Consider the following 15,811-nt stretch of genomic DNA (forward strand, 5'->3'; position numbering starts at 1 on the left):
AGCTAGATTGTTTTATTTAAAGCCTTGTAACAGTTTGGGCAATTCAACATTAATTTTTACAAAAATGTATGTGGTTAGTAGGGTCACAATTTTCTATGATAAATCAGACTTCTTGTTTGTAGGGTGGTTGAGGGAGGTGAGAAGAGCAATAGGGGCCTGTGAAGAGGATACTGGAATATTGAGTCAGTGACACTAACCTGTGTTCTGCTTCCCATCCTGGTTGTTGAGTCCTCGTGTGGTTATAAGTCCTTTAGTTTGAAGGATGTTAAGTGGATAAATGTCAACAGGGAGGAGGCCAGCATCAGTGCCCCCAACAAAGCCATGCCATTTATCTAAGTGTGAATGAGGAGAGATTTGATTTGAGATCAATTTGAGATTTGAGAAAGAACATTTTGGGAATTTTAAGAGAAATGAAAGCTAATGTATCAGGGCAAATGAGTTTAAATAACAGTATTTTTACTTTGTCCAGATCTTGTAATAGATTAATTATGGCCAATAAATTTCTAGACAGAACTGACTCATGTCTGTGAATGTGTTCTGGGCATGGAGTGGAGCTCAGAGGAAGGCAGTCCAGCAGGTAAGCCCTCTTCAGTCTCCGCAGTTGGTACAGTGAATTCTGGGCTGGAAGATGCAGGCTAGGGAGGATGGCGGAAGAGAGATTTAGGTGTAGGGCCTCTGGGTTGAGAGGGGCCTCCAAAATGATCCTATTGCAGTGTTGCCCCAGAGAGGGTGCTCCACAGTAGCGCTGTCAGCAGTGGTTGGGTTTCTGCCGGGAGAGGTCTGCCTTGGATCGTGGTGGTGTTTTACAGTGGTGTCTGTCTTTGTCCTCTGCAAGGTAGGGTGAGTGGTGGGGAGTTTGGGAAATGCTGTGTCTTCTATAGTTTGTGTAGACCTTAATGGTACCCTGGTGCCTCCTCCCTGTGCATCTTTCTGTTTTCTAACTAACCCTCTTGACCACCAAGCCTCCATATTCATGAGGAATTTTAAAAAATCTAAGAAGTTCCTAAGAGATATAGAGTCCAGGACACTCACACCTGAATATTGTTGCTTGAGAATTGGTTTATTCAAGAGTGAATGTTTGAGTGCCATGCATGGTTTTGGGGGACCTACAAGATGACCAAAGTCCCTGCTTAGATGTAGGGGAGCAGATGGGGATAGGGAAGGAGAGAAGGTATAACTCTGTGCCTTGCACGCTGTTGCTGGAAGACTGCCCCTTCTCTTGGCCTCTCCTAGGCTGTTTTACCACTTGTCGCCTTTCACCTACATCTGCAGCAGCCAGGAGCTACTCCCTCTGGCCCAAGGCCACTGCTCCACAGGCTGAAAGCTGGCCCTTGACCCAGGCTGCTGTCCAGACACAGCCTGTGGGTAATGTGTCCTGAACCTTGAAATGAGGGCAGAGGCCACTTGTTTAAAGATTCCCCTAGCCCTCCATTGCTGTCTTAATTTCAAAAGTCCAGGTTGGATCAGTAAGCATTAAACATATCTCATTACTTTTGGAGGCTTTCTAGTTGATTCTGTTCTCCCTTTCCTGACTTCTCATTCCCTACTTTATTATATCACAGGGGCAGAATTTATTGCCAAGGATCTGTCACAAAGCACTGTTTCTCCCCAACCCCAGCTCTTTCTCCTGGTGCCCAAAACATGTGACTTAGCAGAGTCAGCAGTACGTGTACCCAATAATTCTACTGGCAACAATGAAAATAAGTTTTATCCTCTTGTCATCCACTTTAATTAAGAGGCCCTTTTTTAGACAATCTGAAAACTATGGCATGTATCACAGCACTCCATCAGCTTTGAAGTTGGGAACTGAAACTTGGATTTGTGCTTAAGCCCTTGCTGAAGAAGGGATAAGAGCTGGTATTTCCTGGTTGTCTGGGTGCTGCTAATGGGTGATAGACATTTGGTAACACTGTCACTTCTCTGGACTTATGATAAAAATCCATTTAGCTCTCTCACTGCCAGTGGCATCTTAGGTCAGGTTATGTTCAACAAGTTTTCCTCAACTCTAGGAATTTACAGAGATTGGAATTGTCCCTCAAAGGTTAGATTGTTAAGGACTCAACCCCAGCTCTCTCTCTTCCTCATCAAGGGCAATTTACTTCCATAGTCAAAGACTAGCATGTTTAGGCAGACTGTTCCTGTGAGGGTTCCATTCACACTGTTCAATATTCATTCTTGTTATTAAATAAGAAAGGGCAGGAGAAATGGGTTCCAAGACCCTCTGTGGAAAGGAGCTGAACATTACAGAATTAGACAGAACTTTAGCGCTTATAAGTTTAATGACAATACCAATAGCTCCTTTCTGGAAAGCAGATTTTTTGCCAACTGAGGGCCAGAAACTTTATGGAACTGATGCTTCGTGGCTCTGGATACTAAATCCTCTGAGTCTTGATCTCCTACTCTGTAGTCTACTTCCTCCTTGGCTCAGTGTCCTTGCAGAAGTCAGGACATACTCAGGGGACCTTGGCTCAGATAACTGTGGCAAGTGGTTGACCCTGCTTTTCCTCCTCTTTGTCCTACTCTAGCTGGGAGACAGTAGTAGCTGGAGTGGCTGGAACTATTTCTGCCCAAGGAGACACTCTGCAGCCCAGGTTCGTGAAAGTAAGGTGGTGGTTAGCTAGAGGGAGTGTGGGGCTCCTGGATGATCACCTTACCTGGCTTATTTGTGAGCTTCTAAGGGAAGAAGTTGAGAGGAGAGGAAGGGCTTGTTGGGAATTTTACAGGGATAAAGGGAAACTGCTGAAGGAGAGACTCAGATGAAGGACAGAGAGAACAGAGTAGCTATTGTGGGGTCTGGGGCCGCTGCCTCTTCCAGAATGCAGCTGACATAGCTGGTTTGAGGAGTGGCTGCTTTCCTGTCTGTGCATGGAGGGAGGGGCTGGTGTGTGTACTTGGTTAGAGATAGAGGGATTTACCTAGTGCTTTCTCATTGGGGGAAAAAAGACAACCTGAACCTTGTTCCTTTATTTTCTCACTTTTTAGAGGTGGGGTCCTCTGTGTTGCCCAGGCTGATCTGGAACTCCTGGGCTTCAATGATGTTCCCACCGCACCCTCCCAAGTAGCTGAGACTATAGGCTTACCGTGCCACGCCTGACTTGAAACTTGTTCTTTTAGTCTCTGTGAAACCTCAATTTGGAGTCCCAAATTTCTTCTAAAGCCTCTTATGCCTACCTGCATTTTCATTTCTGAACCGAGCCCTTATAAGAAATACCCGGTAGGCTGTGGAGCAACAGGTTGCTGCGGGGCTCTAAGGGGTGGCCTCTGTGTGTGACAGTCACCCTCCAAACTTATAGCTTCTGTTCAGGAAAATGGAGCTTCCAAGCAGGCTGGGCCCAGTTGGTGGCCCTGAGAGATAGGGGCTGACCTGAGGGCTTCTGGTGGACTTGGTACTCTGCTTTGCAGCTTGAAGAGTGAGGATGGCAGTCAACAAGGACCCCAGCTTGCTGGACGGAGACTTCCCTGTAAGTAACTTGGGCTTGTATGAGATGGGGTGGACAAGTAAGGGAGGGAGGAGCAGGAAGGGGAGAGGGGAGAGAGCAAGGTATGTCCAGATTAGAACCCTAGTTCATTAACTGCCATGTCTGAGTTACTCGTACTCTCCCTGCCTTTGCAGGGGGCTCTTCGAGTATCTGAGGGGAAAGAAGGTGCCTATTAAACATCAAGCCCTGGGATGAAGAGCACAAAAGTCCTAGCTGAGGGGCAGGTCAAATGGAGAGGAAGAAGCAATTAGGTTCTGAGCCTGTAAGCTGTGCTCTGCACAACTGTGGGGGCTAGATGCGGCCCCACATTCTCTGCCTCGTCACATCTCTGCAGGTGGCTGGCATGGCGTGCACTGCCCCGTGTGGGCTGTGCTGGTGTCCAATGTGTCTAGGGCTGCATCTTTCACACGGTTTCACTGTGACATAGGGTAGTTTTGATACTTTTATGTATGCTTGATGCCTCCTGACATGGCCTGTCTGATTTGGGCATAGCACAGAGTGAAATACAAAGATCATGTACAATGTCTACTGTGTTCCAGGCTAGGGTTTAACCTTTGCATGAGGAATTGCTGTGTTAAGTTTTGTACTGAATCACAGAGTAAGGCATAAGGTGGTCAAGTGCATAGTTTGGTTATCCTAACTCAGGGTGGTTTATTTCCTTCTCAGGACCTCTTTCACTGTTTGGCTCTGTCCAAAGTGTCACAGAATGTTTTCTTGTTTATAGTCAAAATCCTTTTCTAGTTCAAATTTAAAACTCACTTGCAGGATGAAAAGCTACAATACCGTGGCCTGCTTTGTCTAGCGTACATGTGGGCCTCCTGCAAACAGAGCAAGCAGCCTGGTGCTCTCCTCCAGAGTACAACCATGCCACGGCATCACATTCAAAGCTACACAGAGAGCTCAAACATCTGAGTGACTTGGAGAATTTTCACGTCTTAGTTTTGATGCAAAGAATTCTTAGCATTAATAAGAGCAGACAGAAACCCCAAGTATGCTTTCCTAGCCCAGTGACCACAAATCATAGCCAGTCCAGCCTCATCCTCACCCCTGTCAGTTCCTCTGCCTTGTGTTATTTTTTGTTGTTGCAGTTGTTATTGTTGTTTAGCTGGCCCAAGGTGGGTTTAAACCCACCAGCCTGGGTGTATGTGGCTGGCACCCTACCCACTGGGCTATGGTGCCACCCTGCCTTGTGTTATTTTAAAGCAAATCCCTGATAGCCCATTTCAGACTGGAATTGGAACCTTAACTGGGCCACTTACTATCTCTGTGATCTTCATTAAATCACTTCATATCTGAGTCTGTCTGTCTCATTGCAAAGTGGAAGTGATGATGCTGCCCTCAGAGGGTCACTGTTGGAACTAAGTGAAGTCTTGTCACCAAGGCACACAGACCAGTGCCTGATGAATAATGGTACATAGTAAATGCTGTTGTTCTCTGCATGACTAGAATGTATTCTTTTACTTAAAGACCAGTGTGTTTTCATGAAGGTTCCTAGGTGGTCTAAAGTTTAATTATATGACCTGAGCCAAAGTGAAGAACGTTAAAAAGAGCACAGGGCTCCAGTAAGGAGAAATGATGGTTTTGCTGCACCCTGCATGCTCAGACCACACCTGCAGATTGGCCTTCAAGCTTGAGTGCTGTATTTTTTTTTAATTCCGGATTAATATAAGAGTACATACAATTAGGCTACATTGTTTGGATTTGTTAGGTAAAGTCCAAGTTGCAGCTGAGCCCTTCTTTGCCCGGGAAGTGTGCCATATATCCTATGAGTGCTGTATTTTTAAGAAAGCCAACATGAGGTCAAATGTAGTGGCTCGTGTGTGTAATCTGGCACTTTGGGACACTGAGGCAGGAGGATTACTTGAGGCCACAAGTTTGAGACCAGCCTAGGCAACATAGTGAAACCCTGTCTTTATGAAAAATTATCTGGGCATTATGGCATGGGCCTATAGTCCTAGCTACTTGGGAGGTTAAAGCAGGAGAATCACTTGAGCCCAAGGTTAGAGTGTAGTGAGCTATAATGATGCATTCTAGCCCAGGCAACAGAGTAAGATCCTGTCTCAAAAGAACAAAAACAAAACACAAAAGCAAAAAAGGAAGGCAAACAGGCCACATGAAACTATAGCATGTCTACAGGAGGGGGTCACTAGACTGAGGTGTAAACCTTTAGTAAACTAAGTAGAGAACTGGAGCTTGGAGAAGGGACCTCCAAAGGGAGACAAATTTGACTTCAAATATGTGAAGGGCTGATCCATGAGTGGTAAAATAGACTTGCTCAGTGTTGTTGAGAGTGTGGGATGGGGGTAGATTGTCCCGCAAGGGGCACAGGCCATTCTGTGAGAGAGACCTACTGCCCACAGAGACATCCAGATACATGTCTACCAGAGAACAGACTTTCATTGCACAGTCCCTTAGAGGCCAAGCTATCTGTGACTTTGTATAATTGGGCGGATCTAAACTCACACATTGTACTAGGTGCGGCCTTGACTGTGATTCATATATTCAGCTAACATGCCTGTGCACACTTCAGGCTGGACTCTTGGGGTGCACAGATGAAAGTCTACCAGGAGAGAGATAAGCATGAACATACTCACAGAATGGTGTGACAGGCAGCATGTCTCTCGCTGTAGAGACAGCCCAGGGAAGGAAGCAGGAGCTGCTGAGGTGAGGGAGGAGAGTAGGGAAGCTTCACAGAGGAAGCGACGGTCAAGCTGAGCCTTGAAGGAATGCTCTCCTTTGGGCAGAAAGGGCTGTATGAGGGCAAGAAGCATTCTAGGCAGGAGGGTAGCATACATAGGCTGGGAGGCCAAATCTCAGAAAGACCAGAAACTGTTTAGATGAAGCCACTTGACCTAAGGTAAATGGGAATACTGGATGTTAACAGTACTGTCACCAGTAAGTTTTAGGGGTGGGGGTTTGGGAGGGACAAATTTGGCTTGGCCCCTCAAAACAGAGATTGCCTCAGGAGATGTCCAGAGCCGGGACAGTGATTGAGAGGGCATGGCAGGCTGGCTCTCATGTCCCCTGTGGGCAGTCATGCTGCATGATTGCGGCATCCAGAGACCTCTTTGGCCTTGGTTACTCCTGGGCCATTGGGACTCAGGCAAGCCTCATCTTGGTCTCTACAAGGCTGGGGTCACCTTCCCAGGAGGCTAGACAGGGAGGTGGGACAACCTGACTGTGTTCCTTCCATGCTAGGAGCAGGAGAGCGTGCTGCAGCGGGTGCTGCAGCTGCCTGTGGTGAGTGGCACCTGCGAGTGTGTCCAGAAGACCTACACGAGCACCAAGGAAGTCCACCCCCTGGTGGCCTCCATGTGCAACGCCTATGAGAGGGGTGTGCAGGGCGCCAGCAGCTTTGCCGCCTGGAGCATGGAGCCAGTGGTCCGCAGGCTGTCCACCCAGTGTGAGTCCCTGGGGTGCTGATGCCCACTGTCTGCCTCCCAGCCTGTCTATCTGCCCCTCAGTCTGTCTGCCTGACTGCCTACCCAGCTGCCTACACCCCTTCACGTTGTCTTCTGATCTGCGCTATAAAGATCCAGACACATCTCTTTCATCCTTTGAAGCCTTGTCTGTGGCCCATCTGGTGTTTTCTTAAGATAACAATGATGGGCCAAAGGCTCTGCGTAGGGGAAGGATGGGCAGAGCTGTGGGACTGTGGTGAGAGCTGGGCATAGCTAGCCACTCACTCTGGCAGCAGCAAGGACCAGCAGAGCCTGGCACAGAGGTGGGGGAGCAGGTAGGAGGGCTTCCCCATCAGGGCTGGAGGATATGGAGGGAGAGGGTAAGCCCTCTGGTTCTAGCAGCTGATAGTAGCAGCTTGTGAAAGGTGTGGGCAACAGAGCGAGGTGGAAGATGGAAGACAACCATCCATGTGGTCCTTACCAGGTGTACCCTGTTCAAATTGTTCTACCCCATCTGAAAATAAGGTCTCGGTGTGGCTCTTGACAGGGCTGAGGGAGACAGCAGTAATACTAAGAAGACTAGCATTTTCCATCATCCTAATTACAGAAGGCCCAGGCCCTGGGCTGGCCTCATTCTGCTCAATCAGAAGATAGCCAAGTCATCTGGGCTCTGCTGCTTGAGAATTTTGTAAAGAAAAATAAGATATCTGGAGAAAGTGAGAGTATACATAAACCTTAGAAACTGATCTCCATGACTACACAGCTGATGTCCCGTAGCTCAGGGCAGCACCCTGGAAGCATTTGCTAGCCTTGCTCTTTGGGAGATGTTTCTCTCCCTGTGTCTTTGCTCAGTGGGTCATCTCAACACCCTGTGGTTAGAAGGAAGGGTCATGGACAGTCTGGGGCCTGCACTGGCTATGGTTGGGAGTTGGTCATCTGGAGAGCTAAGCAGGCCCAGGCCTGACCCCACCAAGGCCTAACCCCATGACCTGCAGTTCCCAACCTCCCACCCCATACCTCTGTTCTCCCTCTTGCTCACCTCACCCAGCCCAAGGCCGTGGGGAAGGAGGGCAGAGAGCAGTACTTACTGGCAGTTCACCAAGTTTCCATTACTTCTTCCTCACAACTATCCTGCATGGTAGGTCCCATTAATTCACATTTTACAAACAAGGAAACTGAAGCTCAGACAGGTTGTAACTTGTCTGAAGCCACATGCTGTGCAGAAGTGGGCGCATGGCTTTTTCGAGTACAGGTCTGACCAACTCCAGAGTCCTACACAGAAGAAATGGGGTTATAGTGGTCTGATGGGTTACAGTGGATGTGGCTGTAGATGACAAAGGGCCTCAGGTTCAGAGATGCTTAAGAATTAGCAGGTCTGGGATTTGAGAGCTCCAATGTGCTTCCTTGGCACAGAAACCACTGCTACATTCTTGAAGTGGGGTGCAAGGCTCACCCCAACCTGGCCCTTCCCTTCTAGTCACAGCTGCCAATGAGCTTGCCTGCAGAGGCCTGGACCACCTGGAGGAAAAGATCCCAGCCCTCCAGTACCCTCCTGAAAAGGTGAGCCACTTCCCTGTCTCCAGGACTCCCCATACGCTGCTGTCAGTGTCTCTCAGGGAGGGGAGTATGGGGAGCAGCTGGTCCCATGCCTGTGAGTCTTTCTGTGTTTCTATGGCAAACTCCAAGGCTGGTGAGGCTGCCTCTCCTCAAGACTATACAAAGGCTCCTCCTCTCCTGGGGGTGCCAAATGAGGTGGGGTTTCTGGGGCCAGCAGGCACAAACCCAGAGGCAAACCACACACAGGAACTAGAGTGGGTCCCATTGCTTCCAAATATCCTGTTCTGGGGCCTAAGGCTCTGTAGGCCTGCGTGGAGCACTTTGTGACTACAGCTGCTCAAGGTCATGGGTCACACTCATTGGGATCCCAGAACTGCAATCCCATGTCCTCAAGATCCAGCCCTTTATGGACCACAAGATTGAAAAACTCACTTTATTGCTATTTGCTATGGTGATGGCCCATGTCAGGTGCTCTGGGGGCCTAAGCTTCAGTCTCTGACTTCATCCATCTCACTAACCCACAAACATTAACTGAGTCTGTCCTATGCCAGGGGTAGCCACATGCTTTATAGACCTCTCACATTTAATCCTCTTGTCTCTCTCTGGATTAAGGGGCTGCTGTTCCCATTTTACAGATAAGAAAACTAGTGACTTCCCCAGCTGCACGGTCTGAGGTGGAGACATATGGGAGCAGGTCTATTTGTCTCTGAGGCTTGTGCTCTACACTCCCCATTTGTCCAGATAAAGGGCAACGTCGTCACAAAGGAGCTCCTGGCTAATGAAGAGAAAGATTATTTCAATGCAGAACTTGTAGGAAGATCAACTACGTCTACAAATCAATATAAACACAGTGTTCTGAGGAAATGACAGTGAAAGCAGTACAGGGCTCTGGCAGAGAAGATGCCTTGTGTGTGCAAGGGTATCAGAATAGGTACCATCAAAGAGGTGGCCTTTGGGGCTGTCCTTGCAGCATAAGTAGGATCTTGCCAAGTGGTGATGGGATATAAAGAAACCAAGAGATCTGGGTCATTGCCACAGGGAGGGTTTGTGCCCTTTTCCCTTAAGGCCCAACTTAATCCAGGTGCCCACATGTTGGTGCCAGTCCCCTGGGCCTTCCTGGGAGCTTGAGTTCAGGACATGAGACCCTGAAAGGGCAGCCCTTGTAGGAGCTGGAAATTCCACATTTCTGACATCCTCCCTGACTTCCTACAGATTGCGTCTGACCTGAAGGATACCATCTCCACCCGCCTTCGCAGTGCCAGAAACAGTATCAGCGTGCCCATTACAAGCACTTCAGACAGAGTCCTGGGGGCTGCTCTGTCCAGCTGTGAACTTGCCTGGGAGGTGGCCAAAGGCACTGCAGAATATGCCACCAATACCCGAGTTGGCAGACTGGCCTCTGGAGGGGCTGACTTGGCCTTGGGGGGCATTGAGAAGGTGGTGGAGTTCCTTCTCCCTCCAGCTGAGGAAGACTCAGGTACCTGCCATTACAGAGGCTGGTTGGCTCCCTGGGGAGTGAGTTGGCCACTGCTGCTTCCTAGGAATCAGCGGGGGGTGGGGGGGGGTTAGGGGCTCTTCTAGCCACTGCTCTGGAATAGGGAAGGCCCACTGGGATTTTCAAATGAATCTATAATCATATAGCCCTGTATCTCCATCTGTTGAAGTAAGTCATGCATATTAGCAGTGAGTTAGTGGTAGAACTAGGGCAATGGCTTTCTAGCCCTAGACACCACTCAGACTTCCCTAGCCCCTTTCTGATCTATTTTGTCTACTTTTCTCCCAAATCCCTACCCAGCCCCTGCTGTTGGATGCCAGCCAGCCCAGAAGCCTTCCAAGGCCAAGCTGAGTCTCATGAGCAGGGTTGGGGCCTTGACACATACTCTCTCTCAGCACACAGTGCAGACCACAGCTTGGGCACTGAAGCAAGGCCATGCCCTGGCCATGTGGATACCAGGTGTGGCACCTTTGGTGAGTGTCTGCCCGGAGCTCTGCCTAACTCCACGCCTAACAGTCCTGTGTACCTCCTGGTTCCTCCCAGCCCCCACCTGATGCCCCTCCCTGTGCTGGGAATGTTCTCTTTTCCAACCTGGGCTAGGGCTTGATGGTTAAGGGCAGGAGACCTTAAGAGGAGAGAAGGGTCAGTCCCCCAGGCCACTTTTGTCCCCAGGGGGGCAAAAAGGACAGATGTTAGTTGTGGGCAAGCCTACCTTGCTAGGATAGTCCTGCCCCACCACTCACCTCTGTCTCTCCTATTTTTCCTCTGAGTCTGCCCACTATAGTCTCCATTCCTCCAAGTGGGCCTCTTGCTGTGGGCCATTGACCTATGAGGAAGCAGAGACTCCCATTTGTTCTCTAGGCAAACCTGTTCTGCCAGGGAGAGAGTTCTGGTTGCCTCTAGATTTTTTTTTTTAATTTCCCTTCTAGAGACTTCTAGTTTCTATCTTCCCCTTCACCCAAGGTAAAGCTGCCTTTTCTAAGCCCAGGTAAGGCTAATTCCCCAAAGCTTCCCACCCCTGTCTCTCTGTGTATTTTAGCAGAGATAAGCTGAATTTTTCCATAAAGAACTTTAGTAAGGAAATAAGGCCAAAAAAGGAAATGAAAACAATATTAAAGCATAGAGGTCAGGAAACAAGATGATCACTTTTCAGTGATCATTTGAGTAGTATTTTTTTTTTTTTTTGAGACAGAGTCTTAAGCTGTCGCCCTGGGTAGAGTGCCGTGATTTCATAGATCACAATAACCTTCAACTCTTGGCCTCAAACGATCCTCTTGCCTTAGTTTTTCTATTTTTAGTAGAGACAGGGGTCCTGCTTTTTGCTCAGGTTGGTCTTGAACTCATGAGCTCAAGCTATACACCTGTCTTGGCCTCCCAGAGATCTAGGATTACAGGTGTGAGCCATTACGCCCAGCTTTTTTTTTTTTTTAATAACTCTACTCAAACTAGCTCTATTTTAAGCATGTTCCCTATCTAAAATTCTCTGCTTGAAACACTTGAGGGCGTGGCCTCAGTATCATAAAAATTGTTAATTTCATCTTTTTGATTATTCTTTCTGCATATTCAAGGTCTGTCTATTCATCCAAGTTTAATCAAAACCTTGTGTATTTTATAAATCATTTTCATGCCAGCTTCCCCTGAGTGCCTGTAGCATAGCTTAAAACAGAGGTCCTTAATCAAGCTTGTGGGCCAAACTTTATAAATAAAATTTTATTGGAACACAGCCAAGCTCACTTGTTACACATTGTCTGTGGCTGTATTTGCAGTACAACAGAACAGTTGAGTAGCTGCAGCAGAGATCACATGAGCTGCAAAGCCTAAAAATATTTACTATTGCTCCTTTGGAGAAAAAGTTTGCCCTGGCTTAAACCTCCTAAATTTATATTATACTTCCTTCAGTTCTTCCAAAATGTCTTTTCAGATTCTTTTTTCCTCCTCTCCTCAACCTGAGTAATATTCTTAAAAGTATTGCCATGCCTATGTCATTCATTCAAGCAAATCCCTCAGTAGGAATGAGAGTTTCTCCATCTCCTGCACTGAGGATCACTCATGTGCCCTGGCCTGGCTGTAGTGGGCAGAACCTTAGGTGCCACCATTCACACACAATAGAGTTGAAAGCCATGTTATGAGGACAGCCTTTCTGTGGGGCTCCTTATAGATTTGAAATGAGCCAAGCTGTGCCTCAGCCTACCTGTTCAGTTTCCTCCCATGGGACACTCTGCCCTCTTGACCTTCCCACTCTTTAAAGACCTGTGCGGAAAAGCTCACCAGCACATACTCTGTGGTGCAGCAGCTCCACTCGGAGTACATGCCCAGCAGATAAGAGCATTGATGTGTCCTGAGACACATCAAAGTGTTCCTATCAGCTCTATCCTTAGTGAGAGCTGGAAACAAACAAATGTCCACCTATAGTAGAATGGGTAAATTGTGGTCAATTCACACAATTACACAGAAATGAGGAACAATGACTATACGTAGCATGAATGATTCTCATGCCATAACTCTCTAAAGGAGCTATCTGTGAACAGACACACAGTGAATGATTTCAGTTATATGAAGTTAAAAAATAGACAACTCAGACAAAATTCTGACAGAGATCAGAACTGTCACTCTTGGGGAAGTGAGAGTACAGGGGACTGAGTGAGAGTACAGGGAGTCTTCTGGGGTATTGAAAGAGGTCTGTATCTTGATCTGCGGTAGTGATACAGGTATATACTTGCAAATATTTATAGCTGTATGCTACAGATGTATGTGCTTTACAGTATGAGAGTTACCTCAAAATGAAATTTTAAGAAAAGTCTACTGGGGCCAGGCTCTGCTCTCCACTCTGACCCTGATCCTGACCTGGGGGGTGATGGCTCTGTCTGCTGGGGCCACCTAGCCTGCAGCAGGGGCTGCCAAGCCAGCAGTCTGCTGCGCTTATTCCTTAGAGTGGCCTGGCCCAGTGGGGTGTGTCAGTGGCCATGCAGGTGGTATCCCAGCAGAAGAATGAGGTGCAGGCACCCTGGCTGCACAAGCTTACCACCGCCCAGGAGGACCATGATGACCAGACGGACACAGAGGAGGAGGAGACGGAGGAGGAAGAATTAAAAGCTGAGGAGAACAAGTTCAGTGAGGTGAGGGAGAGAGTGGGAGCCTGTCGGCCCCAAAGCCTGTTGTCAGGTGGGAAGGATAGGGCTTCCTCCCCAGACCCAGGGACATATGGGTGTACTACTCCTCCCCTCTTCCTCTTCGCTAATGAAATGCAGCCATGTCACTCTCTAGGCAGAGCAGAGGTTATTGCTCCATTTTGCAGTTGAAGAAACTGAAGTTGAGAGATAGGATATGACCTGTCCAAGGCCACACAGCTAGGGCTGGGTCTAAAGTTTTTCCAATTTGGTATGCCCATGCTTTCCCCTCTAACTCTGTGGCTGGTGGGAAGGGGAAGGATCAGTGACATTGCTATAGGAGGCACTGACCCTACTTTGGTCCCCTAGGTAGCCCTGCCCAGTCCTCGAGGCCTTCTGGGAAGTGTGGCACACACCCTGCAGAAGACGCTCCAGAGCACCATCTCAGCTGTGACATGGGCACCCGTGGCTGTGCTGGGCACAGCAGGAAGGGTGCTGCACCTCACACCAGCTCGAGCTGTCCCCTCCACCAAGGGAAGGGCCATGTCCCTATCAGATGCTCTGAAGGGTGTAGCTGACAATGTGGTAGACAAGGTGGTGCACTACGTGCCGGTGAGTCCCGCCTCAGGTAATCTCCCTCTTCCAGGAGGTCTGGACAGGATGAACAAAGTAGGCTGGCTGTAGCCACCTCCTCCCCCTATCCCAGACTCTCCTCCTGTTCTCAATGCCTCAGGAACATTTGACATGCTGGGGCTTCTCCCACCAGTCTGGGCATCCCTAATGGCTCAGCCTTCACCTCTCAGGTCCCCACTGGAGAACCTGGCAGGTTTGCAGGCTGCTGCCTGGGCAGGGAGGGGAGGGAGCTTCCAGAGCATCCTGAGGAACCAGCCATGAGTTCCAGGGCACAGCACTAGCCCCACCTGATTCTGTCACCTACCACCAACAGGAGAAACACAAGAGACGCCAATGTTATCCCTTTGGGAACCTGTGGGCCCCTTTTGAGGTCAAGTTATAGGTTGAATAGGCTCAAGGAGGCTGGTCAGGGAAGGAATGCTGTAGGGGTGGGGTTGGGAGTAGGGGAGAGTTGTCAGTCATTCCCACCAAAAGGCATGCCAGGGTCTTGGCAGCCAGCCTGTTCACATTAGACACCAAACAAGCCCAGACAGGGGTACTCTGACCCTGGCCAGGTCAAAGGAATGTTTGGGAAAGCCTGTCACTCAAGGTCCCCTGGAAGGAGGCTCAAAGCATCCCGAAACTTTGGGAGGGTTACCTTACCCGAGGGGCCAGGTCCATGGAGACACTCAGAGTGAATAGGACCTGAGGGGGCTCACCAATGTCCCCCATCCTCCTGTCTCTGCCCCAGCCTGTGCCCTCCCACTGCCACTCCTGGAAGAATGCAGGCAAGGGCCCTGGCAGGTGTGTGGGTGGAAGGCGTGGGAGGCGAGGGAGGACTAAGGCAGCTGCTGGGTCCTTAGCTCCCCAGGCTGTCGCTGATGGAGCCAGAGAGTGAGTTCCGGGACATCGACCACCACCCTAAAGAGGCTGAACGCCGAGAGGCTGAGCGTGCCGTGTTTGGGGTGCTGCCCCCGGGGCTCCCCGCCGCACCCCATGAGAAGCTGAAGCGCAGGGTCAGTGACAGCCTCTTCCGGCCCAGCGTGCTGGGGCCGGTCCTGGGCCGTGCGCAGAGCAGCCAACTGCGCAAGAAGAGCTGAACACACTGGGGTCTCGACAGACCATGCACCAATGCACATCTTTTCTTAGCCTCCCTCCTTTTGGGGCATCGGTGTCAGAGCCAGATTTTAAGGGGCACCAGTGAGCAGTCTGCTCTAATTCTACGGCTTGTTTTATTACTAAAAGAGTAATTGCTTAACTTGATCACTCACTTCTTTAACCGAACTTGAGGCCAAATACATTACATCCTTTCTCTGTGGACCCATATTTGCCACTAGTAAGATGTCACCACCTTGAGGCTCCAAACCAGAGTTCTGGACACTTTTTTAGCACTGAAGTCGGAGACCCCTGATTATCTAGGCTCTCAGTAGACTGCCTTGCAGGGGACAATGATCTTGCGCTGAAGCTCTTTCCTATTCACGTTACTCCCTGGGTACTCTAGCTCCTCAGGCCCTAGCTCACTGCGGCACTTCCCTTTGTGTCATTGTTGCCTTCCATCCCATAGTCACTCCTTCGAATGCCCCCCAGATCCTAGGGATGAAAGTGGTGACCTTTCACCTCCATGTAACCTATATGTAGATTTTTTAGCCACAATTCATTCCCAGCCCTGTTTTGGGAAATGTTAATATTTGGTAAATCTAGAAAATGCATACATATAATTAAAACATTCAAACACTGCAAAAGGGTATGTGTCTTTCTCCCCTGGTCCACTTCATAAGAACAGCCATGGTGTGATCTCCTGTGTATCCTTCCTATTAGACTTTATGTACAAGCACGTGTTTCCCCTACCTCTGTTTACATAAGCTGTGCGATGTTACACTCACCTGTTTTTTTCACCTAACAATATAACTTACCAGTGTTTTTGTACCAGCATCATAAATCCTACTTGCTCTTTTTAATGGACACGTAGTAAGTACTTTATAATGTGCATATGCCATGTTTGATTTAACTAGCTCCCTAATGGTGGACTTTTAAATTGTTTCTGATATTTTGCTACTATAAACAGTGCTATAATAAACAGTGCTTATAAAAATGTCTTGTGGGCTGGTAGCAGTGGATCATTTCTGTAATCCGAGTGTGCTGGGAGGCTGAGTCGGGAGG

General features: G+C 48.8%; 1 protein-coding gene across 1 annotated transcript; it reads left to right on the forward strand.

Annotated features, from left to right (window-relative positions):
* The first annotated feature begins 15 nt into the window (after nt 1-15).
* PLIN1 (perilipin 1) lies at nt 16-15,501 on the forward strand. Its single transcript, XM_003788807.3, has 10 exons — nt 16-577; nt 2,526-2,591; nt 3,403-3,461; nt 6,678-6,882; nt 8,358-8,440; nt 9,650-9,914; nt 10,233-10,405; nt 12,863-13,048; nt 13,409-13,651; nt 14,515-15,501. The coding sequence occupies exons 3-10, from the start codon at nt 3,417-3,419 to the stop codon at nt 14,749-14,751; spliced, it is 1,437 nt and encodes a 478-aa protein (XP_003788855.1). The 5' UTR covers nt 16-577; nt 2,526-2,591; nt 3,403-3,416; the 3' UTR covers nt 14,752-15,501.
* The last annotated feature ends 310 nt before the right edge of the window (nt 15,502-15,811 follow it).

This window comes from Otolemur garnettii, unplaced genomic scaffold, assembly GCF_000181295.1.
Source record: "Otolemur garnettii isolate 467f Iridium unplaced genomic scaffold, OtoGar3 scaffold00029, whole genome shotgun sequence".
Classification (NCBI taxonomy): Eukaryota; Metazoa; Chordata; class Mammalia; order Primates; family Galagidae; genus Otolemur; species Otolemur garnettii.